Source organism: Dendrobates tinctorius, unplaced genomic scaffold (genome assembly GCF_039654945.1).
Source record: "Dendrobates tinctorius isolate UK_male_01 unplaced genomic scaffold, ASM3965494v1 ptg000111l, whole genome shotgun sequence".
NCBI classification, from domain to species: Eukaryota; Metazoa; Chordata; class Amphibia; order Anura; family Dendrobatidae; genus Dendrobates; species Dendrobates tinctorius.
The window spans coordinates 17,643,827-17,671,140 of NW_027361779.1; the positions used below are offsets into that span (position 1 = coordinate 17,643,827).

The 27,314-nt window shown below is 45.4% G+C and overlaps 1 protein-coding gene across 2 annotated transcripts in view; it reads right to left on the minus strand.

Moving 5' to 3' along the window:
- MANEA (mannosidase endo-alpha) overlaps positions 1–27,314 on the minus strand; it is a 60,892-nt gene that overhangs the window by 25,473 nt on the left and 8,105 nt on the right. The window contains exons 2-4 of one of the 2 annotated variants that reach the window (XM_073589542.1): positions 6,828–7,367; positions 3,342–3,451; positions 1,542–1,618 (exon numbers count right to left, since the gene is read on the minus strand). In XM_073589542.1, coding sequence (XP_073445643.1) covers positions 1,542–1,618; positions 3,342–3,451; positions 6,828–7,344 — 704 coding nt within the window. In that variant the 5' untranslated portion in view covers positions 7,345–7,367. Of the gene's footprint in view, positions 1–1,541; positions 1,619–3,341; positions 3,452–6,827; positions 7,371–27,314 lie in introns of both variants that reach the window. The other variant, XM_073589541.1, reaches the window with a different exon arrangement.

The window sequence follows — 27,314 nt, forward strand, 5'->3', positions numbered from 1 at the left end:
AAAATATGATTTTTTTAATTGTACGGCTCTACGTTATAAACTGTGAAGCCCTTGGGGGTTCAAAGTTCTCACCACACATCTAGAAAAGTTCCTTGGGGGGTCTAGTTTCCAAAGTGGTGTCATTTGTGGGGGGTTTCCACTGTTTAGGCACATCAGGGGCTTTCCAAATGCGACATGGCGTCCGATCTCAATTCCAGCCAAAAAAGTCAAATGTTGCAGCTTCCTTTCCGAGCTCTGCCAAGCGCCCAAATAGTCATTTACCCCCACATATGGGGTAACAGCGTACTCAGGACAAATTGCACAATAACTTTTGGGGTCCTGTTACCCTTGGGAAAATAAAAATTGGGGGTGAAAAGAACATTTTTGTGGAAAAAATATGATTTCTTAATTATACGGCTGTACGTTATAAACTTCTGTGAAGCCCTTGGAGGTTCAAAGTTCTGACCACACATCTAGATAAGTTCCTTGTGGGGTCTAGTTTCCAAAATGGGTCACTTGTGGGGGGTTTTCACTGTTTAGGCACATCAGGGGCTGTCTAAACGTGACTAGTGTCCGATCTGAATTCCAGACAATTTTGTGTTGAAAAAGTCAAACGGCGCTCATTCCATTCTGAGCTCTGCCATACGCCGAAACAGTGGTTCCCCCCATATATCAGGTATCAGCGTACTCAGGACAAATTGCACAATAACTTTTTCGGTCCAGTTTCTCCTGTTACCCTTGGTAAAATAAGAAAAATTGAACCTGAAGTAATTTTTTGTGAAAAAAAGTTAAATGTTCATTTTTTTTAAACATTCCAAAAATTCCTGTGAAGCACCTGAAGGATTAATAAACTTCTTGAATGTGGTTTTGAGCACCTTAAGGGGTGCAGTTTTTAGAATGGTGTCACTTTTGAGTATTTTCTATCATATAGACCCCTCAAAGTGACTTCAAATGTGATGTGGTTCCTAGAAAAAAAAAAAACGGTGTTGTAAAAATGAGAAATCGCAGGTCAACTTTTAACCCTTATAACTTCCTAAAAAAAAATGTTGGTTCCCAAATTGTGCTGATGTAAAGTATACATGTGGGAAATGTTATTTATTAAGTTTTGTGTGTGCCATATCTCGGTGATTTAAGGGCATAAAAATTCAAAGTTGGAAAATTGCGAAATATTCTAAATTGTCACCAAATTTCCAGTTTTTTCACAAATAAGCGCAAGTTATATGAATGAAATTTTACCACTAACATGAAGTACAATATGTCACGAGAAAATAATGTCAGAATCACCCGGATACATGGAAGCGTTCCAGAGTTATTACCTCATAAAGGGACAGTGGTCAGAATTGTAAAAATTGACCCGGTCATGAACGTGCAAACCACCCTTGGGAGTAAAGGGGTTAATAGTCTCAAAAAGGAAATGTACAACATTTTTCAAAATAAAAAGTGTCACAATAGAAAAAAAATATCTAACAGGTGCTAAAGTGACTGCAGAATAAATATATAACAACTAAAAACAATTGTTAGGCACTTAAGCCAAAATAAAAAAAAGAAAAAAGAAAACTTACTTGTCAATAATATATTTTACATCGTTGTGTAAACTGCGGTCATCTCGATTGATGTAGGGTTCAATGTGAAATGTAATCTAAAACGTAAACACAAGTAACCATGAAAGAGGAGAAAAAAAAAAATCTAATCTGGAAGCAGAGTTATTACTTCATGGCCAGTCGAGTCTCAAAATACATCTAATTATAGTAATCAATACAATGCATACATTAGCTGTCTTATGAAATTCAATCACACACTATGGAAAGGAATGACTAAACATCAGTATTTACTGTAGTAAGAAGAAAATAGAATATAGGTTTAAAGGGAATCTGTCACTCTTTTTTTCCCCTATTAGCTGCCGGCATAGACATCGGGGGCTTATCTACAGCATTCTGTAATGCTGTAGATAAGCCTCCGATGTAACCTGAAAGAGAATTGTATTGTTCAACATCTTTATCAACGATTTAGATGAAGGAATTGAGGGTAAACTGATTAAATTTGCTGATGACACAAAGCTAGGAGGGATAGCTAATACTAGAGAAGAGAGAGAGAGGATTCAAAAAGATATAAATAAACTGGAGAAGTGGGCAGCAACTAACAGAATGGTTTTTAACAGGGAAAAATGTAAAGTACTACATCTGGGCAATAAAAATGAAAAAAGCATATATAGAATGGGAGGAATAGGGCTAAGCAACAGCACATGTGAAAAAGACTTGGGTATACTAATAGATCACAGACTGAATATGAGTCAACAGTGTGATGCAGCAGCAAAAAAGGCAAATGCAATTCTAGGATGTATTAACAGAAGCATACAGTCTAGACCACGTGAAGTCATTATTTCCCTCTACTCCTCTTTGGTCAGACCACATCTGGAATATTGTGTCCAGTTTTGGGCACCACATTTTAAAAAAGACATCAACAAAGTGGAGCAACTTCAGAAAAGAGCGACCAGAATGGTGACCGGTCTGCAAACCCTGTCTTATGAGGAAAGGTTGCAGGATTTGGGAATGTTTAGTTTGCAAAAGAGAAGACTGAGAGGAGACTTAATAGCTGTCTACAAATATCTAAAGGGCTGTCACATTGTAGGAGGATCAACTTTATTCTCATTTGCACAAGGAAAGACTAGAAGCAATGGGATGAAACTGAATGGGAGGAGACACAGATTAGATATTAGAAAAAACTTTTTGACAGAGTGATCAATGAGTGGAACAGGCTGCCACGAGAAGTGGTGAGTTCTCCTTCAATGGAAGTCTTCAAACAGAGGCTGGACAGACATCTGACTGGGATGATTTAGCGAATCCTGCTTTGAGCAGGGGGTTGGACCAGATGGCCCAGGAGGTCCCTTCCAACTCTACGATTCTATGATTCTATGAATAAAAACACGTTATATTATGCTCACCGAGGGCAGAGCAGTGCGCCTGCGCCAGAGCCATTACAGGACAGGAGAAGAGGACTTCATCGCATGAAGAAGGGAGGCACCGGACGGGACGGCGACACCCACCGGACCGGACCGCCCACCTCCGTGAGTATACTATGTGTTTTTCTTCTCTTTCAGGTTACATCGGAGGCTTATCTACAGCATTACAGAATGCTGTAGATAAGCCCCCGATGTCTATGCCGGCAGCTGAAAGGCCCAAAAAAGGGTGACAGATTCCCTTTAAATACAGCAAATGTGTATTCATTCATTGGAGCAGTTTGGTATGCACTTTGTCATGCGAGCTCTTAACCAAACCTCACATAGCGCTATTTCAATTTACTCACTCAGGGACATATTCCCCACAGACAGAATAACAGAAACTCCAATTTTTTTTTCCACTTACCTTTAGACTATATTTATGAGCGGTATCTAAAATATTTGGTACTAAATCTTCAGCTGGGATACCACTGTCATCACTCATTTCTGCTGGATACCACGATAAGGATATCACTCCTGGGGAAAAAAGCACCATGAGCAGTGTATCGATTACATTTTATACAAAAGGAACCCACATAAAATACTATTACTGCTACTATTAATGTTAACAGAACAGCATGTCTTGGACCCTCTCCTGCATTAGAAGCAGCATGTTTTACTTTGAAATGCTGCAGCAAGAGACAATTGGAAAAGAGGCTGGGGACAACGTGACTTAATTCAATAGGCATGCCCCCTGCACTGTTCTCCCTGCCTGCTGAACTCGGCAGTCAAGTCTCTCCCTATGTGGTGAGTACCACCTCCAGGGTGGCAGGCAGATGTTTTACACAACTTATTTCACTTATAGTAAATGGTAGCTTTTAAGGCTGCAGGAAATTCAACCTTCCCATTTGAAAGTGAGTGAGCCATGCACTGACACTAGACAATTGTTTGGCACTATCCGGCTCACGTGCTCAGAGACCTCTTGAACCTGTTGATAAGTAGAGGTGCCAGGAATCTGACACACACTGATCTCATGTTAATGACTTATCCAATTAATAGGTCAACAGCATTAAAGGGAATCGGTAAGGCAGGGATCACACTACCTTGTGTGATGCGAGAAACTCGCACGAGTCTCTCGCATCAATACCCAATGCTGCCGCCGGCACTCAGGACCGGAGCTGCGGCTGCATGTATTTCTATGCAGCCGCAGCTCCGGTCCTGAGTGCCGAGTGTTGATGCGAGAGAATCGTGCGAGTTTCTCGCATCACACACGGTAGTATGATTCCGGCCTAAGAAGGTTATTTTCTACGTTATCTTTGAACAGCATGATATAGGGAAGATACACCGATCTCAGAGATGTGCCACTTACTAGGCTGTGCCAATAAAATCAGTATTTTAAAAGCAGGAGTTTACTAGAGGATTAGGTGTCTTGTGCCTCCTGGTCTAACCACATCCCCACCACTGAGTAGCAGCTTCTGTCTATATACAGTGTACACAGAAGCTGCCAATCAGTGGTATAGGTGGGGTTATACAGGGCTCAGCATTTGGAGCTTTGCTAAATCTGCAGCAGAGAAAACTGTTGCTCTATGATAACTGGTACACTAAGTAAACTAAGTGATACATCACTGGAATCAGGGTCTGTGTCCCAATATCCTGGTGCTGTCAGATTACAAAACCAAAAACCTGCTGGAACAATCCCTTTAAAGTCCTGAAAATAATCCTTTTAAAAGGCAACTGCACGTAGATGAAGGAAAATTTCTCTTTCAAGCACACTTCAGAGGTCATTCGTTATATCTAATTAACGCTAATGTTTCCTAATATCAGTCATTTTCATTTAATTAATAAACCCTAGCAGTGCTTGTCAATTGTGGTGAAGATCAGAAAGCAGCTAAACTAAAGCTGAAACATGGAGGGCTACGGAAAGAGAGCAAATCCTGTATTTCATCCAAGTATTCTCACAGATCATCCCTCATGGACCACTGAACTCTTAATTTTAACAATGCATCACAATTGCAGTTACAGTGGCGCTTTATAACTTCATAGTGTTGTAATGGAAGTTCTTACACTGTTCAATCGCCCTGAAAATTTCTCATACTGTTCCAATGATAGGAAGCATCAGTGACTGAGGACTGCAATGCAGAAGGATAATACAGCGTGTGAAACGAGTGTAATGTCACCCATTCACTTGCAGGTCCCTTATGATGAAATGTGAAATGAGTTTTATGGGCTTTCATATTCCAATTCTTTACCGTTGATTTAGAATTTACAGAAATGTTTAGGAAAACTACTGCAAGAACAGTGTGTCGGCCATACCAAATAATCACATCATTTCTCCATATTGTAGCCAGTGATGGACAGAGAACAGTTATAGTTTGGCTGTCCCCTATAGGTAAATTATGTCTCACTGAAATTTACATTTTACACTCTATAATCGGTCATCCAAAGCAGTTGATGAAAAATTTGCAATGAGTAATGGCATCTTAAAAGAAGTGTATTAGTGACACAGATTTATCCAATGGATCAATGGAAAGGAACCATTGTCATCAAAGTCAGATTCAGACTCAGACTGATGCTATTCTGAATGTCTCCCCCCCCCCTCCCCATTTTATCTAAATCACTGCATTAAGGTACTTTGCTTTTTAACCACAGTACTGATAGGCTGTGGTGCATGTTAAAGGGTGTCTGTCAGTAGTTCTGACCTTGCAAAATTACAGACCGCTCTAAACAGATCTTTAGGTAGTAGGAATGAAAAAAATGCAGTTCCGGTGGAGGGATGCGGCCAATGCCTGCCGGAACCTAAAAGCTTAAAATGTTACTCTCATAAAAAGGTAAAATTTTAAAGTGTTTGCAGAAAAACAGACAACTTTGCAATGAACTTGCTATTAAAAACGTTCTTGATTCTTATGAACAGAGTGATTTATAATTTAATTGTTTACTGTGTGTTGTCTCGGTAACTTGCCACCTCTGATAAACTAGCTGGTCTCCTAGGCAAGGAATGCAGTGCTTACAAGCTCTTTCCTATAGTTTGAAAGCGCTGCTTTGAAGCTGTCAGCATCGCTGCATCCGGCAAGTTTCGACGTGCATGCACTCCTCCATTGCTTATAGCATCAGAAAGTGCACAGTTCGGGCTAGTAGCACAACAATGCCACTGGCCAGAACTGTCAATCGTGCAGGAGCACACTGCTCCACTAGCATGCAGGAAACCAGGAGGAAGTGGAGTGGAGATTTCTTGCAAAAAAAAGTTGTGAAAAGTCCTTTAAGAGCCATTCGCTCTATCCCTTTACTCTTGAGGATGGCTGTAGCAACCAGCCATGAGCCCACTATGGTAGTCACTCATGAGTAGGGGGGAGGGGTTGGGAATCACTAACTGAAGAAAGCTATGAGCATTTATGCATTAGTGATCATCAAGAAAAGACCTGCAGTAAAAGCACAAACCAAATGAAAACTACCCTATATAGAAAGGTACACGTTACCACTTTTTCTGGTTTCATATCTAGCACGGTCTTCAGTTCTATACAGGTACAAGTTGTTGACATGCTCCATTTAGCTAGACAGTAACCTGTACCTTGTGAACTAAAGTCTGTAGAGCTGGAACCTGTGATGTGGGAAAATAATTATATTGCAAAGTTTTGTATGAAAAAGGATATTGTGTATAAACTTACATACGCGTCATAAACTTGCAGTATACTGACTTGTAAATGGTACAAAAAGGGGTTAAACAATAAGTACTTACATATGGCATTCACTGACTAATCAGGCTGAGCAGCTAAATAAATCTAAAAAAATTCTGCTTCTTATTCATTTTATGTTATAAGTTCTCAAACTCTTCATTGAAATGTTAAACTAATAAGAAAAATCTTGACAATGCAAGCACATTAACATTATACCGTATACCAGAAATTGTAAAGTTCACCTATAGCTGCTGATCGGAGTTGCTTCATGTGGGCTTCAAGAACAGAAGGGTCCCTGGAACTGTACAAGCCAATTTCTGGATAGAAATTAGATCCAATGTCCTCAGGAGGTTTGTGTTTTCCAGTTGGATAATTATTAGCGATCTTGGCATCCCAGTGTTTCAGCTGGTTATGGTTCCAGTGAATATATTTTCCATCAAATTGAGGATTTCCATACCATGTGTAATAAAAAACATGAAAATCATAATTAGGAGCTGGTAACGCCATGATCTGGTCACCAGGTTTTGGTGAAAGGATTCTATCGTCATGCTCTTTGGTGTGCTCTTGGTTACTCATCTTGATGGCTGAATTTTTTTCGAAAACTGTGACTTTCTGAAGCTCTGGTAAAAGGCCGAGTCCAAAAGGATTTCCAAAAATAGCAGTTTCAGGCCTCAGTGACTTCAAGCCCATCATAATAGAACATACAATAAAAATAAAAACTGCTAAGGTGATACAGGTTCTTCTACGTAATCTTGTCATGATGACACAGCTCCATTAATTCTCTGCTGTAACAGACACCAAAATAAGATTTACATTCCATGTTTAACAACAGTCCAGGGTGATAATAACCTAAATACAATATTTAAAGAGTATCTTCAGTAAATACATACTTTCACATTACTGAGATAGATGATTGTTGTTCAAGTCATTTTCATACCAATTCCGTCCATATTTTTCACAGATAGAGCTTGTACTTATTAGGCTGTGTGCCCACGTTGCATTTTTTATGTGTTTCCGCCGCGCCTTTGCAGTAGCAGAAACGCTTAAAACGCACCCCCATGTAATCCTATGGGATTCCGCAATTGTTGTGCCCATGCTGCGGATTTCACCACTGCGGAATCGCATAGCGGTAAAATCCGCAGCATGTTCATTATTTCTGCGGAATCGCAGCGATTCCGCTGCCATAGGATTGCATTGAACACTCACTTTACGCATGTGGCTATGCCCACCATGCATAAAGTGAGTGCTTCATGTGCGGATGGTACCCAGGGTCTGGAGGAGAGGAGACTCTCCTCCATGCTCTGGGTACCATATACCTGTAAAAAACAGAATTAAAATAAAAAATAGGGATATACTTACCCTCTGTTGGCCCCCAGAATCCTCCGGCCTCTCAGCCACGCTGCCAGCATCTTCCGTTCCCAGGGATGCATTGCGCAAATGACCTCTGATGACTTAGCGGTCTCGCATGATGCTACGTCCTCAGAGGTCATTTGCGCAATGCATCCCTGGGAACGGAATTTGCTTGCAGCACCAATGATGGGCGGGATGACTCCAGGGGCCGACAGAGTAAGTATATCTCTATTTTCTTATTATTTTTAACATTCTATCTTTTCCTATTGATGCTGCATAGTCAGCATCAATAGTAAGAAGTTGCTCACACTTGTCAAGCACCATGCTTGACAACTGTGATCAACCTGTCAATCACTTTTCCAAGCGATGCTTCAAATTGCTTAGAAAAGCGCTAGCAGTCTGCAAACTAAAAACGCTTGCAAAATGATTGTGTTTTGCGGCAAAACGCATGCGAATTCCGCATACGTTTTACCCGTGGCAGGGAGTTGTGGAAATGCTGCGGACATTTCCACAGCATTTCTGCAACGTGGGCACATAGCCTTATAGTCTATCGGGCTCTTCATGTGTCAGTGTAATTTTGTCGACCAAGTGGTCCGCAGAAAATCAGACTTTTCTGACGTTGATATGAGTCTCAGATCAATCTCACCAATGCAAGTCTATGGGTCATTGAAAAAACTAAATCGCAATCAGAGGTGTCAGGGGGTGACGAAGGCTGCGGGCCGAAACGCGCGTTGGGGTGGGCGCTGAGGACACCAGGTGCAACCTGACAAATTCCCAGTGAGTTACTTGTTGTCATCAGCACATTATAATATTTATTTTCACTCACTGACCTTTACACGGTCCTGTTCCTCATATACTTGATGTGGGCATATTGATACTTGAAATACCATCCTTTCACTATGTTACCCAGCACATTCTGACATATATATTTTTTATACTGAGTTTTCTGTGGATATACTGACACCTGGTGGTGTCTTTGGCCATTCCACTATATCACTTTATCTTTGTGGCTTTCTAATTACTTTTGCACATATATATGCATATGTTGCACTATTTTTGCGCTTTTTTTTTATGAAAAATTTTGTTTTACATTTTTTATATATTAGGTCAATAACATTCTTAAAATAAATAAATAAATAAATATATATATATATATATATATATATATATATATATATATATATATTCATGTAATTGTAGTGATATCCACACCAATTCTTACTGGATAAGTGTGCCCCATTTTTTACGGCATATAGATTTGTATCGTTGTCTACTTGTATTTATGTAATTCTGATAACATACCATTTTTTAACCCTGATATACTAGTAAATATTAAATTTTATACTCGTAATTTTTGACTTTTAGTCGGTTTTTCTTGTCCCTTGGTTTTGGTTGCTTTCCTTTCCGATAGTCCATTTTCAATTCTATTTCTTCACAGTAGTGCTTTATTGATGATTTTTACATCTTGATTTACTATATTTATTTATATATTCTATTATCAGCACTCTGGGTTTGAGTTCCCTTTCTTTTGTGTTTTATTTTGAGGTACAGTGCAAAGCTCAGAATGGAAGAAACGTCATATTACAGTTCAGATTCTGCTGGAATGGTTTGAGGGTGCCATGTTAGATTGGCAGAAACCATGAGGTGCCAGAACAGCAGAAATCCCATAAGTAACCCCATTTTACATACTACACTACTGAGTTCATATAGGGTTGCAGTGATCATATGGGCACAGCAGGTGTGTCACAGAATTTTTTTACCATTGGGCAGTGAAAAAAACATGGATTTTTGTGAGTACTCACCGTAAAATCCTTTTCTCCGAGACGCTCATTGGGGGACACAGAGACTGTGGGTGTGTGCTTCTGCCGTCTGGAGGCTGACACTAAGTATACAAAAAAAAGAGTTAGCTCCTCCTCCGCCGCATACACCCTCGCCCCCAGACCGGGCGTAACTCAGTTTAGTGCATAAGCAGTAGGAGAACGCGCCTTAAACTCAGGCAAGAAATTATATGTCTGAAAAAGGGGCCACCCTAAACCCTACACAAGGATTTGTATAACTCAAAAATAAGTAAATGCCAACTGGCTAATAGGGTGGGTGCTGTGTCCCCCCAATGAGCGTCTCGGAGAAAAGGATTTTACGGTGAGTACTCACAAAAATCCATGTTTCTCCTTCGTCTCATTGGGGGACACAGAGACTGTGGGACGTTCTAAAGCAGTCCTCTGGGCGGGATCTTAGCTCACCCAATCCAAGCTAATTTGCGCCCCTGATTAGAGGTGCGCAACTGCTGCCTGGAGAATCTTTCTTCCCAGGCTTGCATCCGAGGATGCCTGGGTATGTACGTTATAATGTTTGACAAACGTATGCAAGCTGGACCAGGTAGCTGCTTTGCACACCTGTTCCGCTGAAGCTTGGTGTCGCAGTGCCCATGAGGCACCCACTGCTCGAGCCGAGTGTGCCTTGATCCCTGCCGGAACCGGCGTGCCACTGATTTCATAATATTCTTGAATCGTCAGGCGAACCCATCTGGCCAAAGTCGCTTTGGACGCAGCGAGCCCCTTCCGCCGCCCTTCTGGGATCACGAATAGAGAGTCTGTCTGGCGGAAAGGTGCTGTCCTTGTCACATACCTCCTAAGAGCTCTTACCAGATCCAGGGTGTGCAATGCCTTTTCTACCCTGTGCACCGGTGCCGGGCAAAACGAGGGTAAGACAATGTCTTCGTTGATATGGAACGCAGACACAACCTTCGGCAAGAAGGGAGGAGCTGGCCTTAAAACTACCTTATCTTTATAAAAGGTTAGGAACGGCGGTTTACAAGATAAGGCCGCCAATTCCGAAACCCGCCTAATAGACGTTATAGCAACCAGAAAAACGACCTTTCTGGACAGGTAAGGTAAGGAGACTTCTTGCAATGGTTCGAAAGGAGCCTCCTGAAGGGCTCTGAGCACTAAGTTCAGGTCCCATGATTCCGTCGGCGCCTTATAGGGGGGTACTAAATGTGCGACCCCCTGCATAAACGTTCTAACCTGCCAGACGGAAGCGACCTTTCGTTGGAAAAGCACCGACAGGGCCGAGATTTGCGTTCTGAGCGAACTCGGAGCCAATCCTGCGTCCAGCCCTGCCTGCAGAAAAGCCAGTACGTTGGGAATCGAAAAAAACCAGAGGAGCCACTCCGCGATCCCTACACCAACGGAAAAAAACTTCCCAAGTCCGGTGATATACTTTCGCCGAGGAAGGCTTCCGGGCACTCGCCATCGTGGCCGCCACATCGCACCTGAATCCTGCCTGTGTTAACAGCCAAGATTCAATGGCCACACCGTCAAACACAGGGCCCCTAAGTTCGGATGGCAGATCGGACCCTGGGACAGTAAGTCCGGCCGATCTGGGAGACGCCAAGGTACGTCCACCACTAGTTGAACCAGATCTGCATACCAGGCCCGCCGGGGCCAGTCTGGGGCCACCAGAATTGCTGGAACCTTCTCTCTCCTTATTTTTCTGATGACTCTTGGAAGCAGCGGCAGCGGGGGAAACAAGTACGGGAGACGAAACTGGCTCCACGGAAGCACCAGAGCGTCTGCTGCGATTGCCTGCGGGTCGAGGGATCGAGCGACAAACCTTTGTACTTTGGCGTTCTCTCTGGATGCCATAAGGTCCACGTCTGGTGTCCCCCATCGTTGGCAGATCTGTTGAAAGACCTCGGGATGCAGGGACCATTCCCCTGCCGTGACCCCCTGTCGGCTGAGAAAATCTGCCGCCCAGTTTTCGACTCCCGGAATGTGCACCGCTGAAATTACCACGTGGTTCTTCTCTGCCCAACGCAGTACCAGCCCAACCTCGCGCATGGCTGCCTGGCTGCGCGTGCCCCCTTGATGGTTGACATATGCTACTGCTGTAGCATTGTCCGACTGAATGCGCACCGGCCGGTGTCTCAGCAACCGCTGAAAGTGTTGCAGGGCCAATCGTATTGCCCGTATCTCCAGAATGTTGATCGGGAGATTTACCTCCCGAATGGACCACCGCCTCTGGGCTGTGTGACTCTGGAAAACTGCTCCCCAACCATGCAGGCTTGCATTGGTCGACACCACCAACCACTGTTCCGGGGGAAAAGTTTCCCCTGGACCAGAGACGAGTCGCGAGTCCACCATCGGAGTGATCGCCGGACCGGCGGAAGCAACTTGCACTGATGATTGAGAGACAGCAGCCCCCGGTCCCATGCTGACAAGAGCGCATGCTGAAGGGGACGGAGATGGAACTGGGCAAACGGGATTGCCTCCATTGCCGCCACCATTCTGCCCAACACACTCATGCCGTACCTGATGGATCTGGTGCCTGGCTGTAGAAGGTTCCGTACCCCCTGCTTGATCCTTCGCGCCTTGTCCTGAGGGAGGATCACCAGCCCCCGGGAGGTGTCGAAAACCATGCCCAGGAATACGATTCTCTGGACTGGAACCAAGGACGACTTGTTTCGATTGATCAACCAGCCTAAACGGGCCAGGGTATCCAGAGTGATACTGACATTCCTCTGGCACGCTAGAAACGACGGACCCTTTACCAAAAGGTCGTCCAGGTACGGTAGTACCGTTATGCCCCGTGCATGCAGGATGGCCATAACCACCGCCATTATCTTCGTAAAGACTCTGGGGGCAGTGGCCAAACCGAAGGGCAGAGCCACAAATTGAAAATGTCGCCCTCCGATCGCAAAACGCAGGAACCTCTGGTGTGGAGGAAATATCGGAATGTGTAGATATGCATCCTGCACATCGATCGAGGCCAGGAATTCCCCCGGATCCATGGCTGCAATGACCGAGCGGAGGGACTCCATCCGGAACCGCCTGACCCTGATGAATCTGTTCAGGATCTTTAAATCCAGTACCGGCCTCACAGTCCCGTCTTTTTTGGGGACCGAAAACAGGTTGGAGTAAAAACCCTGCGTCTCTTCGCCTTGCGGCACTGGGACAATGACCCCTTTGCGCTGAAGCGTCATTATGGCCTGTAACAACCCTTCCGCCTGCGATTCTGTCCCGGAAAGTCGGGAACGGAAGAATCGCTGTGGCGGGAGTCCGACAAACTCTATCTTGTACCCGGACGATATCAATTCCGCCACCCAAGCGTCGCGTGCCACTGCGACCCAAACGTGGCTGAACCTTAGTAGGCGTCCGCCCACTCTGTCGTCCGTAGGTACGAAGCGCCTCGAGTCATTTTGCCGGAGGCTTTTGGGATCTGGCCCCCCTCGCCCTGGGCAAACGGCCTCGGCCTCTACCCAGCGGATTGGCTCTGTAAGAGGTTTGCCTTTCCCTACTCTGGCCATTGTTTGCGGAGGAGGATGCCCTGGCCGAAGTCCCCCCCCAGGGGCTACGAAAAGGCCGAAAACGCCTCTGCGTTTGCCTGAATGCCGGGCAACTCCTCTGCTGCGGGAGGAAACTACTTCTCCCCCCTGTGGCTTCTGAGATAAGCTTATCAAGCTTCTCACCGAACAACCGATTGCCCTGGAAAGGCAATGAGGTTAAGGATTTTTTAGAGATAGAATCCGCTTTCCACAACCTCAGCCATAATGCTCGCCTAATGGCGATCGCATTTGCTGCTGCCACAGCCGAACACTCGGCCGCGTCCAGTGAGGCGCTGATGAGATACTCACTCGCTCCTGATATCTGATTTGCAACTTCCAAGACTTCCGCGGGCAGATCCCTGTCTTGGAGGGCCTTATGCAGAGTGTCCACCCATGAAACCATGGCCTTAGCCACCCAAGTTGCCGCAAAGGAGGGGGCCAGAGCCGACCCTGCTGCCTCATACACTGAGCGGGCAAGCCCCTCTAGGAGGCGATCAGTTGGGTCCTTGATGGAAGAAACACTGGGTATCGACAATAGCGACCTTGATGCTAAACGTGATACCGGTGGGTCCACTACTGGCGACTCCACCCATCCTTTATGGAGCTCAGGAGGAAACGGATACTTTGCTTGCAGCGCTTTTTGCATTGTAAAACGCTTATCCGGGTGTTCTCTATGTTTTTGGACTAAATCCTCAAACTCCGGATGCGTGGCAAACCTTCTATGTGGTCGCCTGGTTTTCTTGAAGGAGACCTTGTGACCTGAGACCGTGGACACATCGTCCTCGATCTCTAATGTCTGATTGACTGCCTCAATGAGGCTGTCCACTGAGTCTTGGTACCCCAGACTTTCTAGATTCCAGGCCTCCTCCTCCTCACCCTGATCGCTCCCTGAGCTCAGCGACGGGGAACGAGATGCCCTAATAATCGCCGCCGAAGCCCCGGAGGGCCCGGCCGACGGGGAACGAGCTCTTTTACCATGAGCTTGTCTGGAACTGGAGCGGCCTCTAACGATCGGAGGGTCCTGAGACGTGGACGAGCTGTCTTCCGCTGGCAGACCACCATCCTTGTCCCTGCCCGGGCCTCGAAGGGATTCAATTGCCCTTGTAAGGGACAACATAGAATCTGATAAAGATATCGCCCATTCCGGGGGGTCCTGACCTCTGGGCTTTGAAACAGTGGGAGGCTCCTGGGCGCGCTCCGACTCGCAGGCTTCACAAAATTTACCCGCCTGCGCCTTTGGCAGTCTGACCCCACAGGAAACGCAAACAGCGTATAGGAAAGAGTGAGCTTTCCCTTTGCCAGACATACTGCCCAAGCTTGAAGGTAGGGCAGAAGGAGGAGGAGGGTAACCCCTTCCCTGAGTACCAGTGCGGCTCTCGAAACGGCGTTGCACTCACCCACAGGCCACGTTCCACTCCTGTCGAACGACCGCGGAAATGCGAGGGTGGAGGGGGATTTGGAGTTTCCGCTCCGGTACTGTGTGCGCCCCCGCTCTCCACCCCCTGGGCTGAGCCGTACCGGAAGTTAGTGGGCGGGTCTTCCGGCTACCACCGGAAGTCGGCGGGCGGAGCCTCGCGCGATACCCACGGACTTCCTCATGCCGCGGGGGCCGCGGCCGCCGGCGGGGCTTCCGGCTGCACTCCGCACTGAGCGGGCAAGCCCCTCTAAGGGCAGAGCCACAAATTGCGTGGGGCGCTACTCGCCGGGGGCAGCACCGGGTACCTGCGGTGTCAGGAGAGAGGCGGACCTTCCCATTTATCCAAAGGTGAGCAGGGCCTTCCACTCACCCATAGGTACGCCGAGGGGGCTCTCTTGGGGTGCTCTCAACTCCATCCCCGGCAGGGAGGGGGAGGCTTCTGGAATGGGGACGAAACATCGATCCCTCAGCTCACCTGCGCCTCCAACTCAACCCCTGGACTCACTACCTAGGGGAGGAAGGGGCCTCAATGAATCGCGTTGCAGGAGAGGAACAACGTGAGGGTCGCTCACACGTGCTCGCCCGATGAGGTTATGGGGAAAACGAATCCTCTTATCAGGATGTGTTGCCGCCTCTTTACAAAATAAAAAAGAAAAATGGTAGTCTGGGGAAAAGTCACAGATTTGTCCCTCGGTGCGGGAGAGAATCACGTGGAGGGTTACTCACACGTGGTCGCCCATTGATGATTTGGGGAGATCGGACCCTCTCTATAGGATCCGTCGCCCCTGTCATATCTTCACAGAAAAGAAAGCAAAAAAAAAAAAAAATCTAGTCTGGAGATCCAGACTGCGTGTGCCTCCATTAGACACTAAGCAAAAAACTGAGTTACGCCCGGTCTGGGGGCGAGGGTGTATGCGGCGGAGGAGGAGCTAACTCTTTTTTTGCATACTTAGTGTCAGCCTCCAGACGGCAGAAGCACACACCCACAGTCTCTGTGTCCCCCAATGAGACGAAGGAGAAAAATAATTACATTTTTTCCACCAAAATTTTGTTTTAGCCCCAGATTTTACACTTTCGCAAGTGGAAATTGGTAGAAATGGCACCAAAATTTGTCCCACAATGTCTGCAGAATGTATAAATACCCCATATGTGGCTATACGGTACTGTTTAGCCATACAGCGAGACTTGGGAGAGACTGAACGCCATTTGCCTTCTGAAGGCAGATTTCGCTATAATAGTTTGCGGACTATTATACAGAGCCCCTAACTGCTAGAAGACCAGAATCCCCCCTCAAGAGACCCCATTTCAGAAATTATATCACTTTGCAAGTTTATCTACAGATGTAGTGATGATTTTGACTCCATTGGTGCTTTCCAGAAACAGGCAGCAGTGGATATTGCTGAGTGGAAACTGCAGACTGCCGTTGTAGTGCCCAGTACGTTGTAATTACCAGTATGTTGTAGTGCCAAGCTTGTTGTGGTCCCCAGGTCATGCTTCTGAAGACATGCAGCCGTAAATTAGGTGGGCTGTGATCGCTACAGAAATGCTAAACATGTTGATGCTAAATGTGGTTAAGGCACACTGTGGGGATCAGAAGGGATGGGGGACTTGGATTTGAAAGTGCAGAATTTGCTGAATTTCTTTGGAGGGGGGAGGAGGTATAGCGCTTTTACAGAGCCTTTGTACTACCAGTAACGCGGAAGCCCCCAATATTTCCTTTAACAAATGACAAAACTAAGCGGGCAATTGTTTTTTTTGTAGATTGATTTGAAGCTTTTGTTGAGAACATTTTACAGAACATTTGGCATCACACTAAGGCTATGTGCACACGCTGCAGATTCACCTGCAGGTTTTTCTGCGCAGATCCGCAGGTAAAACCGTAGGTAAAGTGACCTGCGGTTTTCCTGCGGATTTGCCTGTGGTTTTCCCCTGCGGTTTGACACTTGGACAATGGAACAGGTGCCAAACCGCTGCTGGATCAGCAAAAAGAATTGACATGCTGCGGTTTGTAAACCGCAGCAAAACCGCGCGGAAAAAAACGCAGCGTGAGCACAGCGGTTTTGAAAACCCATAGGATAACATGGTACTGTACCATGTCTGCAGAACTGCTGCGGATCCACAGGGCCAAAAACACTGCGGAACCGCAGCAGAATCCGCTGCGTGGGCACATACCCTTATCCAGCGTTCTATGCTGAGCACTTACATCGGGGTTTAGATTTAAATCTCTGGGTGACATGATTCAGATGAAATCCATTCACTATAATGAGGCAGCAGATTTGCTCTGGACTCTGTCTGGCCTCTGTTCAGTGCTGTCCTTTTCAGAAGAGCAAAAAACCGTGGCGGACCGCGCTTTTATGCACATCTAAAAAGACTATCATTGCCGGATCATAGGCAGCCAGACAGCGTCCATAGTGCCTCCATCTATCTCATTATATGGAATCTTCCACTGGGGTTTCCATTTGAATCACGTACTGTATTTCATAGATGTACACGGAAACCCAGGTGTAGGTGCTCAGCGCAGAATAAATGTGAGCCGAGTCTTTGGGAAAGCAGAAAGAACAAATCAACAGCAGGTTAAAAATTGGTGTTATTTATTTTTTAGACCTTTCCTATAAGCGATTAGACAATTTTATTCCTCGGGTCAATGCAATTACAGCATTAGCAGATTTATATTGGGTTGTTATGTTTGGCTGCTGTCACACACTAAAAGATGCTTTTCATTGCAAACATCGTCATATTTTGATAGCTATAATTTTTCCACATTTCGGCTGACAGTCATGTGTTGGCTTGTTTTTTGCTGGAAGAGTTGATGTCTTTATTGCACCATTTTCGGACACATGACATTTTTTGCTCGCTTTCTTATTTTTGTGAGACAAAATGAAGAACCAGAAATTCAGGATATTTTTTATTTATGCTGTTCCGCGAGTAATAAAATTGATGGGGCAGCTTTATTCTTCAGTCAATAAGAATACAGCAATACCACATTTATATTTTTTTTTAGGTTTTGGCGCTTTTACAAAATAAAAGCTTTTATTGAAAAAAATCATTTTTGCTTCGCTTTATTCTGAGATCTATAACTTTTTTTATTTTTCCGCAGACGGAGCTGTACGGCAGCTTGTTTTTTGAGGGACAAGATGACGTTTTCAGAGGTACAATTTTTATTTACAATTTTCTTTTTGATCTGGTTTTATTCCACTTTTTGTTTGATGGTATGATGATAAATACATATAAATAAAGAACTAGCTTTAACAGTGTTCACTGATGGGGTTAAGTAGTTGGACAGTTTTATAGGTTAGGTTGTTTCTGAAGCAACAATACCAAACATGTACTTTTCTTCTACATAAATAAATGTATTTATTGGATTACGGTAATTTTTTTTTGTTCTTTAATTTGTGATTTTTAAAAATATTTGAATAATTTATTTTTTTACATCGTTCCAGGACGGGACATCAACTGTACAGTGACAAATCGCTGATCTAAGACTTTACAATGTTTCTGCACTGCAGAGCATTAGAGCAGCATCTGACATGAAGGGAGGAGGCATGTCAGCTCGTGCTCTGAGCATGAGCTGAGAGGCCACCGTCCCTGGGTGACCTAGCAACCATCTTTCGGACCAGGAGCACCACGTGATCGCATCACGTTGTGCTGATGGGAGTACAGAGGGAGCTCCCTCCCTCTGCGATATCCCGTGATGTAACTGTCACTATTGACAGCAACATCACAGGGTTTAACCCCTTTACCCTGAGGGTGGTTTGCACGTTAATGACCAGGCCAATTTTTACAATTCTGACCACTGTCCATTTATGAAGTAATAACTCTTCATCCCGGTGATTCAGATAATATTTTCTCATGACATATTGTATTTTATGACCGTGGTAAAATTTCTTTGATATGACTTGTGTTTATTTGCGAAAAAAAAAGTCAATTTGGTGAAAATGTAAAAACTTTTGCAATTTTCCAACTTGGAATTTTCATGCCCTTAAATCACAGAGATATATCACATAAAATACTTAATAAATAACATTTCCCACATGTCTACTTTACATCAGCACAATTTTGGGACCAATTTTTTTTGTTAGGAAGTTATAAGGGTTTAATTTAAACAGTGACTTCTCATTTTTACAACACCATTTTTTAGGGACCACATCACATTTGAAGTCACTATGAGGGGTCCATGTGATAGAAAATACCCAAAAGTGACACCATTCTAAAAACTGCAACCCTGAACATGCTCAAAACCACATTCAATTAGTCTATTAACCCTTCAGGTGCTTCACAGCAATTTCAGGAATGTTTATTAAAAATGAACATTTAAATTTTTTCTCAAAAAAATTTACTACAGATCCAATTTTTTTTTTTTTTTACCAAGGGTAACAGGAGAAATTGGACTCAAAAAGTTGTTGAGCAATTTGTCTAGTACACTGATACCCCATATGGGGTAAACCACTGTTTGGGTGAATGGCAGAGCTTGGAAGGGAAGGAGCGCCAGATTTTACTCGTATGGTTTGCAGGTGCCTTGACCCCCTGGGAGAGCCCATGAGGTGCCAAAACAGCAGAACCCCACATAAGTGACCCCATTTTACGAACTACACCTCTCAATTCACCTAGGGGTGCAGTGGTCATATTGGCACCATGGGAGTGTCACAGAATTTTATACCATTGGGCAGTGAGGACAAAATAACTATATTTTTACCACCAAAATTTGGTTTTACCCAAGGATTTTACATTTTCACAAAAGAAGTGTGTAAAAATGGCCACAAAATTTGTCCCACAATTTCTAGTGAATGTGCCAATACCCCATATCTGGCTGTACAGTACTACGTAGCCATGTGGAGAGACTCGGGAGGAACGGAACGCTATTTGACTATTCAAGTGAATGGATCTGTGCCCATGTCAGTGTGTTTCCATGGACCGTGTGTCCATGGGCAAAACACGCTGATATGTCCATTTTTTAATGTCAGCATGGGCTATAAAATGTGCATATGCATAACACACATGGATGTTATCCGTGTTACACGCATCGGTGCCAGGGAAGAAGCGTTACAGTAAACGCTGTTCCCTGGTGCCGGGTGCTGAACACGGCTCTCATCATTCTCCCCTGCTCTGCCAGCAATCGGCGCAAGCAGGGGAGCATGATTAGAATTATATTTAAGTAATAAAAGAGACAGCAGGTGGCGGCTGATGGGACTATTACTCCCAGGAGCCTACCCCTGCTGCTGCTAATAAGTGACAGCAGGAGCGGTGGATGGGAGTATTCATCAGCCAGCTCCTGCGCTGTAAATAAATTAAAAAGCCATACCTATCTTTAAGGCTAGTTTCACACTAGCGTTTAAGAGCGCAGCGACGGCCTGCGCACGGCCGCCGCTAAGCCCCACCCCCTGCCGCGCCCCCACCGGTAGCTCCGCCCACCGGCGCATGACGCTGCATGCGCCCTGCGTCCCCTATCTTTATCACAGGGGGCGCAGGCCGTGCGCAGTATGCGTTTGGCGGCGCATTTGTCCTTTTGACGGTGCGCCGATCTGCGTCAAACGCAACCTGCTGCAGTTTGGTTGCGTCGGCGCACCGTCAAAAGGCGCATGCGCCGCCAAACGCATACTGCGCACGGCCTGCGCCCCCTGTGATGAAGATAGGGGACGCAGGGCGCATGCAGCGTCATGCGCCGGTGGGCGGAGCTACCGACGGGGCGCGGCAGGGGGCGGGGCTTAGCGGCGGCCATGCGCAGGCCGTCGCTGCGCTCATAAACGCTAGTGTGAAACTAGCCTAACACTGGGTATGCAGGGACATGCATTGTATGCGGATGCGTCCGCATCGTTTTGACACGCCCTCCGAACGCAAAATGTTGCATTTCTGTGCGGTCGGTCAGAACGACGCATACGGACGCATCCGCATACAACGCATGTCCCTGCATACCCAATGTGAAAGATAGATACGCAGGATGCATGCGAAAGTAGGCGGAGCTTAAAGGAAGAAGTGTGTAAGTAGGTTGAGCTTAACGGAGGAAGTACGCAACCCTACGCACGCAACACCGTCCTCCTGCTTGCTTCATTGCTCCCGGTATCGCACTTCTGCACAGGTGTACTTCTCTGCCCTCTTGAGGGCAGAGCAAAGTACTGCAGTACGTAGGCGCCAGGAAAGGTCAGAGGCCCAGCGCCTGCGCACTGCAGTACTTTGCTCTACCCTCAAGAGGGCAGAGAAGTACACCTGCGCAGAAGTGCGTTGCCGGGAGAAATGAAGCAAGCAGGAGGACGGCGTTGCAAGATGGGAGGCGCCGGAACCTGTGACACCCATCGGACCGGACCGTCCATTGGGTGAGTATAATAAGACTTATTTTGTTTATCTTGCAGGTCGGACCGGGGCTTATCTACAGCATTATAGAATGCTATAGATAAGCCCTAAAAGGTAGCGGCCGCACCATATAGTGGCCAAAAAAGGTGACTGGTGCACTTTAATGAGAAAAAAAATGAACTTTGTTTCATTGCAGCCATTTGGTAAATTCAAAAAAGAAAAATTTAAAGGGGTCTGAATACTTTCCGCACCCCCACAGTACATGCCACCATTCTAGTATATGTCCCCAATCCTGGTATATGCTCCCCCATCCTTGCATATGCCGTTCATTGTAGTAAATCTCCCTACTCCTGTCGGTGCTGCTGTTCAACACACAGAAAAAAAAACAACTCTGCTACTTATTTTCCTTCTTTTTCCCCTGCCACATTGTCAGGGCGCCATTTTCAAATTATTTTTTTTTCCTCTAGCTGAATAACCTGAAAAAAAAATGTATTACTGCCACACAAAACATGCGATTTTGCTGCAGAGCAGCTGCCACGACTGGCTCCTGCCAGCAGAAAGGCTTTTTTTTTTTAAAGTATATACAGATAATCATAATTCACACTAAGGGGCAGATCAGTGAGGGATCTGTGACCTGTCAGCAGTCTGTATTATGAATACCTAAACAGAGCACCACATACCCCAGCCCCGCCTTAGGGCACAAGAATCTCATTAACACAAAACTGAAAATAAAGAGTAAAGGGGTTGTCCACTACTTTCAATTAACCCCTCAATGTATCCCCCCAGGGCCCCTAATGCATTTTGTAAATACCATATGGAGACATGGAGAAGGACTTGGGGATTCTAGTTAATGATAAACTTACCTGGAGCAGCAGTGCCAGGCAGCGGCTGCCAAGGCAAACAGGATCATGGGGTGCATTAAAAGAGGTCTGGATACACATGATGAGAGCATTATACTGCCTCTGCACAAATCTCTGGTTAGACCGCACATGGAGTACTGTGTACAGTTTTGGGCACCGGTGCTCAGGAAGGATATAATGGAACTAGAGCGGGTACAAAGGAGGGCAACAAAATTAATAAAGGGGATGGGGGAACTTCAATACCCAGAGAGATTAGCAAAATTAGGATTATTTAGTCTAGAAAAAAGACGACTGAGGAGAGATCTAATAACCATGCATAAGTATATAAGGGGACAATACAAATATCTCTCCGAGGATCTGTTTATACCAAGGAAGGTGACGGTCACAAGGGGGCATTCTCTGCGTCTGGAGGAGAAAAGGTTTTTCCACCAACATAGAAGAGGATTCTTTACAGTTAGGGCAGTGAGAATCTGGAATTCTCTGCCTGAGGAGGTGGTGATGGCGAACTCAGTCGAAGGGTTCAAGAGAGGCCTGGATGTCTTCCTGGAGCGTAACAATATTGTATCTTACACTTATTGTTAGGTTCTTTAGAAGGATGTAGATCTGAGGATTTATTCTGACAGAATTTTATAGGCTGAACTGGATGGACTATTGTCTTTTTTCGGCCTTACTATTTTATGTTACTTATGTTGCCGATACTGCCTGTGAGCGGCGCTATGCCGGCTGCTGAGTCCAGATCACCTGACCCCCAGGCTGCAGCCGCCACTAATATCCACCGATGTCACGACAAGTTCCTGACTCTAGAAACTGACGTGACGTCAGCCAGGCGTGACACCCAGCCTCCACAGACTGCGGTCACTCATCAAGAGTGATTGGGTGGTGCTGCACCGGACGTTACAGCCCAGTATTGAACATGCGCACTGCAGCCTGGGCTTTGGGCTGTGCGAGTATTGCCGGGGCTGTGCTGCGGGTTGCTGGGGCTGTGCGGGGGTATGTGTGTGTATGCAGGCATCATCCGATGGGTCTACAAGTCCCATCAGGCTATGCCTGCTACACTGACCTGCTACACTGACAGTGAGTGACACATTAGCCAATGATGGGACAGTAGTAGTCCCATAATCCAGCTAATGTGTTGTATGTAAAAAAAAAAAAAAAAACAACATACAGAACATACAATATATAACAAACAGAACATATATATAACATACAACACAACACATAACATAGAGTACATACTTACCAATCACCTAATCCCCGAAGCCCTCGTCTCCTTTAATAAAAATAATGAACCAACCTATACTTACCTTTCTGCCGTAGTCCAGTTAATAATGAGGGTTCCACGACGATCTCCGGTGTAGAAAACTGAAATCGGGTGGTGTCAGTGCTCTACAGGGGCTCCCGCAATGAAATGACAGCCGGAGGTAATCCTCCGCTGTGTATCCCTCTGCCGCTGGGAAAGAGGTCCCGTAACCCTAAAGGGCCTGTCACACTAAGCGATATCGCTAGCAATATCGCTATAACTTGTGATGTCTGATACTTACCTACGACCCACTCCCCCGCCGGTTATCGCTGATCGCGCGAGCATGTCCAGTACTGTTTCTCGTCGTCAGCTTCCTGCGGCGCTTCCTGTGGAGAGACGAGCGTGGACGCGGGCGGGAGGACATCAGGATCGCCTAGTGTGACAGGTAAGTAGCGACCCCCGTCCCCAGCGATGTCACTGTTGAGATCTGCCTATGTGGCAGCTCACTAGCGACCACTTAGTGATGTACCAGCGATCCTGACAGCGTCATATTGCTGGTCGGGATTGCTGGGACATCGCTAAGTGTGACAGTACCCTAACCCTCGCGCATCATTGCTGTAAAGTGAAAGCCTGAACTCAGGTAACCTCAGTGATGCACTGCAGGAGCCATTGTCTCCTGTCAGTTCATCACTGGGAGGCCATATAGAGCAGTGACATCACCTGATGTCACTTTTCTACAGGGGAGATCGTCGTGGGACACTCGTTATTAATTGGACTGCGAAGGACAGGGAGTATATGGTTGGTTTATTTTTTTACTTTTTATTATAGGAGACCAAGGGCATCGTTTGGATCTGGGCGTACAATAAAAATATGAAAACCGTGTTATTTTATTTCATTAAAATACTTTATTCTTGTGTTTTTTTAACCCTTTATTAATATAAGATTAATAATGGATAGGCGTCTTATTGACATCTCTCCATTATTAACTGGACTTAATGTCACCTTACAATAGCAAGGTAACATTAACCCCTTATTACCCCATATCCCACCGCTACACGGGAGTGGGAAGAGAGGGGCTAAGTGCAAGAATTGACGCATCTTATAGATGCGCCATCTCTGGGGCAGCTGCAGGCTGGTATTTTTAGCCGGGGGGGCAAATATCCATGGCCCCTTCCTAGGCTATGAATATCAGCAAGCAGCTGTCTGTGTAGCCTTTCTAGCTATAAAATATAGGGGGACACCACGTCATTTTTTGGGGGGAGTCACCCTATTTTAATAGCCAGCAAAGGCTATGCAGACAGCTGCGGGCTGATGTTCATAGCCTGGGAAGGGGCCATGGATATTGTCCCCCCCCAGGCTACAAATATTGGCCCCCGGCCGTCGGCTTTTCCCCTCTGGCACAGAAAATTGCACGGGAGCCCACGCCATTTTTTTTCAGGTTTTTTTTTTTTTAAATGAAACATATTGTTCATTAATAAACATGGATATGGATATATCTATGGATATATCTATAGATCTACCTATCTTTCCCATATCTGTCTATCCCATATCTATCTATGACAATACACCAAAATGCAACACGGTGCGTTTGGCGCAGGTCGGCGCACCGTCAAAAGGACTCATGCGCCGACAAACGCATAACTGCGCACGGCCTGCGCACCCAATGATAAAGATAGGGTACGCAAGTCGCATGCAGTGTCATGTGCCCATAGGCGGAGCTGACCGGAGGAGGCGCGGCCGCAGGCAGAGCTTCACGGCGGCCGTGCGCATCCCTCCGCAGCTCCAGGAAACGCTAGTGTGAAACTATCCTAATATTGCTAACATACACACACAGTGGATGTTTTGAGTGGCACAAAATAGCAAGATTTAAGAAAAAAAAAAGTTATAGTACTGGACAACCCCTTTAAGAAACAACCACAAGACGGATTTCATCAACCAAGGTTTCATTGTAATCAATATAACGGCACCGACCTGACACTGTCTGTAGGTTACTGTGCACAATCCTGCTGACAGGCTTCCTTTAACCCCTTTCCTACAATGAACATAATATTGCGTCCATGTGACCTGGGACCTAATTGCCATGGACGGAATATTGCGTCATAGCGATCAGCGGCGCCCACGTGATGAGCGCAGCTGATCGCAGCCGGGTGTCAGCTGATTATCACCGCTGACACCCGGCACAATGTGTCAGGGGGGGTCACGGGCCACCCCCGACACGTTAACCCCTGGCACACCGTGATCAAACACGATCGCGGTGTACCGGGGGTTAAAGGGAAGCATCAGCAGGGAGGGGGCTCCCTCCGTGCTTCCCTGAGCCCCCCACAACAGCGCAATGTGCAGCGTTGCTGCGGGGGTCTCCTTCCCTGCAGGTCCCCGTATCCAATATGGTGGCGGGGACCTTCGGGGGCCTGCAGGGAGCTGGCTTCCACATGCCTGCAAAGCGCAGGCAAGGAGGAAGCCTGTGTAGTGCCTGTGACAGATTGCTGATCTGTCACAGCAATCTGTGATGTGACAGATAAGCGATCTGTCACAGGACAGTGATGTCCCACCTGGGACAATGTAATAAAGTTAAAAAAAAATAAATAAATAATTTTTTTTAAAAAATCGCTAAATAAATGTAAAAAAAAAATATTCCCTAATAAATTCATTTTTTGGAAATAAAAACAAAACAAAAACAAAAGTACACATATTTGGTATCGCAGAATCCGTAACGACCCGCCCTATAAAACTGGCCCATTAGTTAACCCCTTTAGCGAACCCCTTAAAAAATAAAAATAAAAAACGAAGCAAAAAATGATGATTTATTATCATAATGCCGAACAAAAAGTGCAATAACGCGCGATCAAAAAGACGCATATAAATGTCCATGGTACCACTGAAAACGACATCTTGTCCCGCAAAAAACGAGCTGCTACACAGTGTCATCAGCGGAAAAATAAAAAAGTTATAGCTCGCAGAATAAAGCGATGCAAAAATAATTATTTTTCATATAAAATTGTTTTCATTGCATAAAACCGCCAAAACATAAAAAAATGACATAAATGAGGTATCGCTGTAACCGTACTGACCCAAAGAATAAAACCGCTTTATCAATTTTACCGTACGCGGAACGGTGTAAGCGCACCCCCCAAAAGAAATTCATGAAACGCTGCTTTTTGTTCATTCTGCATCCCAAAAATCGGAATAAAAAGCGATCAAAGGATGTTACGTGCCCGAAAATGATACCAATAAAAACGTCAACTCGTCCCGCAAAAAATAAGTCCTCACATGACTCAGTGGGTCAAAATATGGAAAAATTATAGCTCTCAATATGTGGTGATGCAAAAACTATTTTTACAATAAAAAGCGTCTTTTAGCGTGTGACAGCTGCCAAATATAAAAAACCCACCATAAATAGTAAGTCAAACCCCCCGTTATCACCCCCTTAGTTAGGGAAAATTAATAAAATTTAAAAAAATGTATTTATTTCCATTTTCTCATTAGGGTTAGGGCTAGGGTTAGGGGTGTGTTGGGGTTAGGGATGGAGTTAGAATTGGAGGGTTTCCACTGTTTGGAGAGCACCTGATGTGCCCAAACGCAACATGGCATCTGATCTCAATTCGAGCCAATTCTGCGCTGAAAAAGTCAAATGGGGCTCCTTCCCTTCCAAGCTCTGCCATGCCCCCAAACAGTGTTTTACCCCCACATTTGGGGTATCAGCCTACTCAGGACAAATTGTAAAACAAATTTTGGGGTCCAATTTCTCCTGATGCCCTTAGGACAATAAAAATTGGGTGCAAAAATATCATTTTTGGGGAAAAAAAATATGATTTTTTTATTTTCACGCCCGGGCGTTATAAACTTCTGTGAAGCACTTGGGGGTTCAAAGTGCTCACCACACATCTAGATAAGTTCCTCAGGGGGTCTAGTTTCCAAAATGGTGTCAATTGTGGGGGGTTTCCACTGTTTTGGTACATCAGGGGCTCTCCAAAGGCAACATGGCACCCGCAGACCATTCCATCAAAGTCTGCATTCCAAAACGTCACTACTTCCCTTCCGAGCCCCGACGTGTGCCCACACAGTAGTTTTCTCCCACATATGGGGTATCAGCGTACTCAGGACAAATTGGACAACAATTGGGGTCCAATTTCTCCTGGTACCCTTGTGAAAATAAAAAAATTGGGGACTAAAAGATCATGTTTGTGGAAAAAATACGATTTTTTTGTTTTCACACCCGGCATTATAAACTTCTGTGAAGCTCTTGGGGGTTCAAAG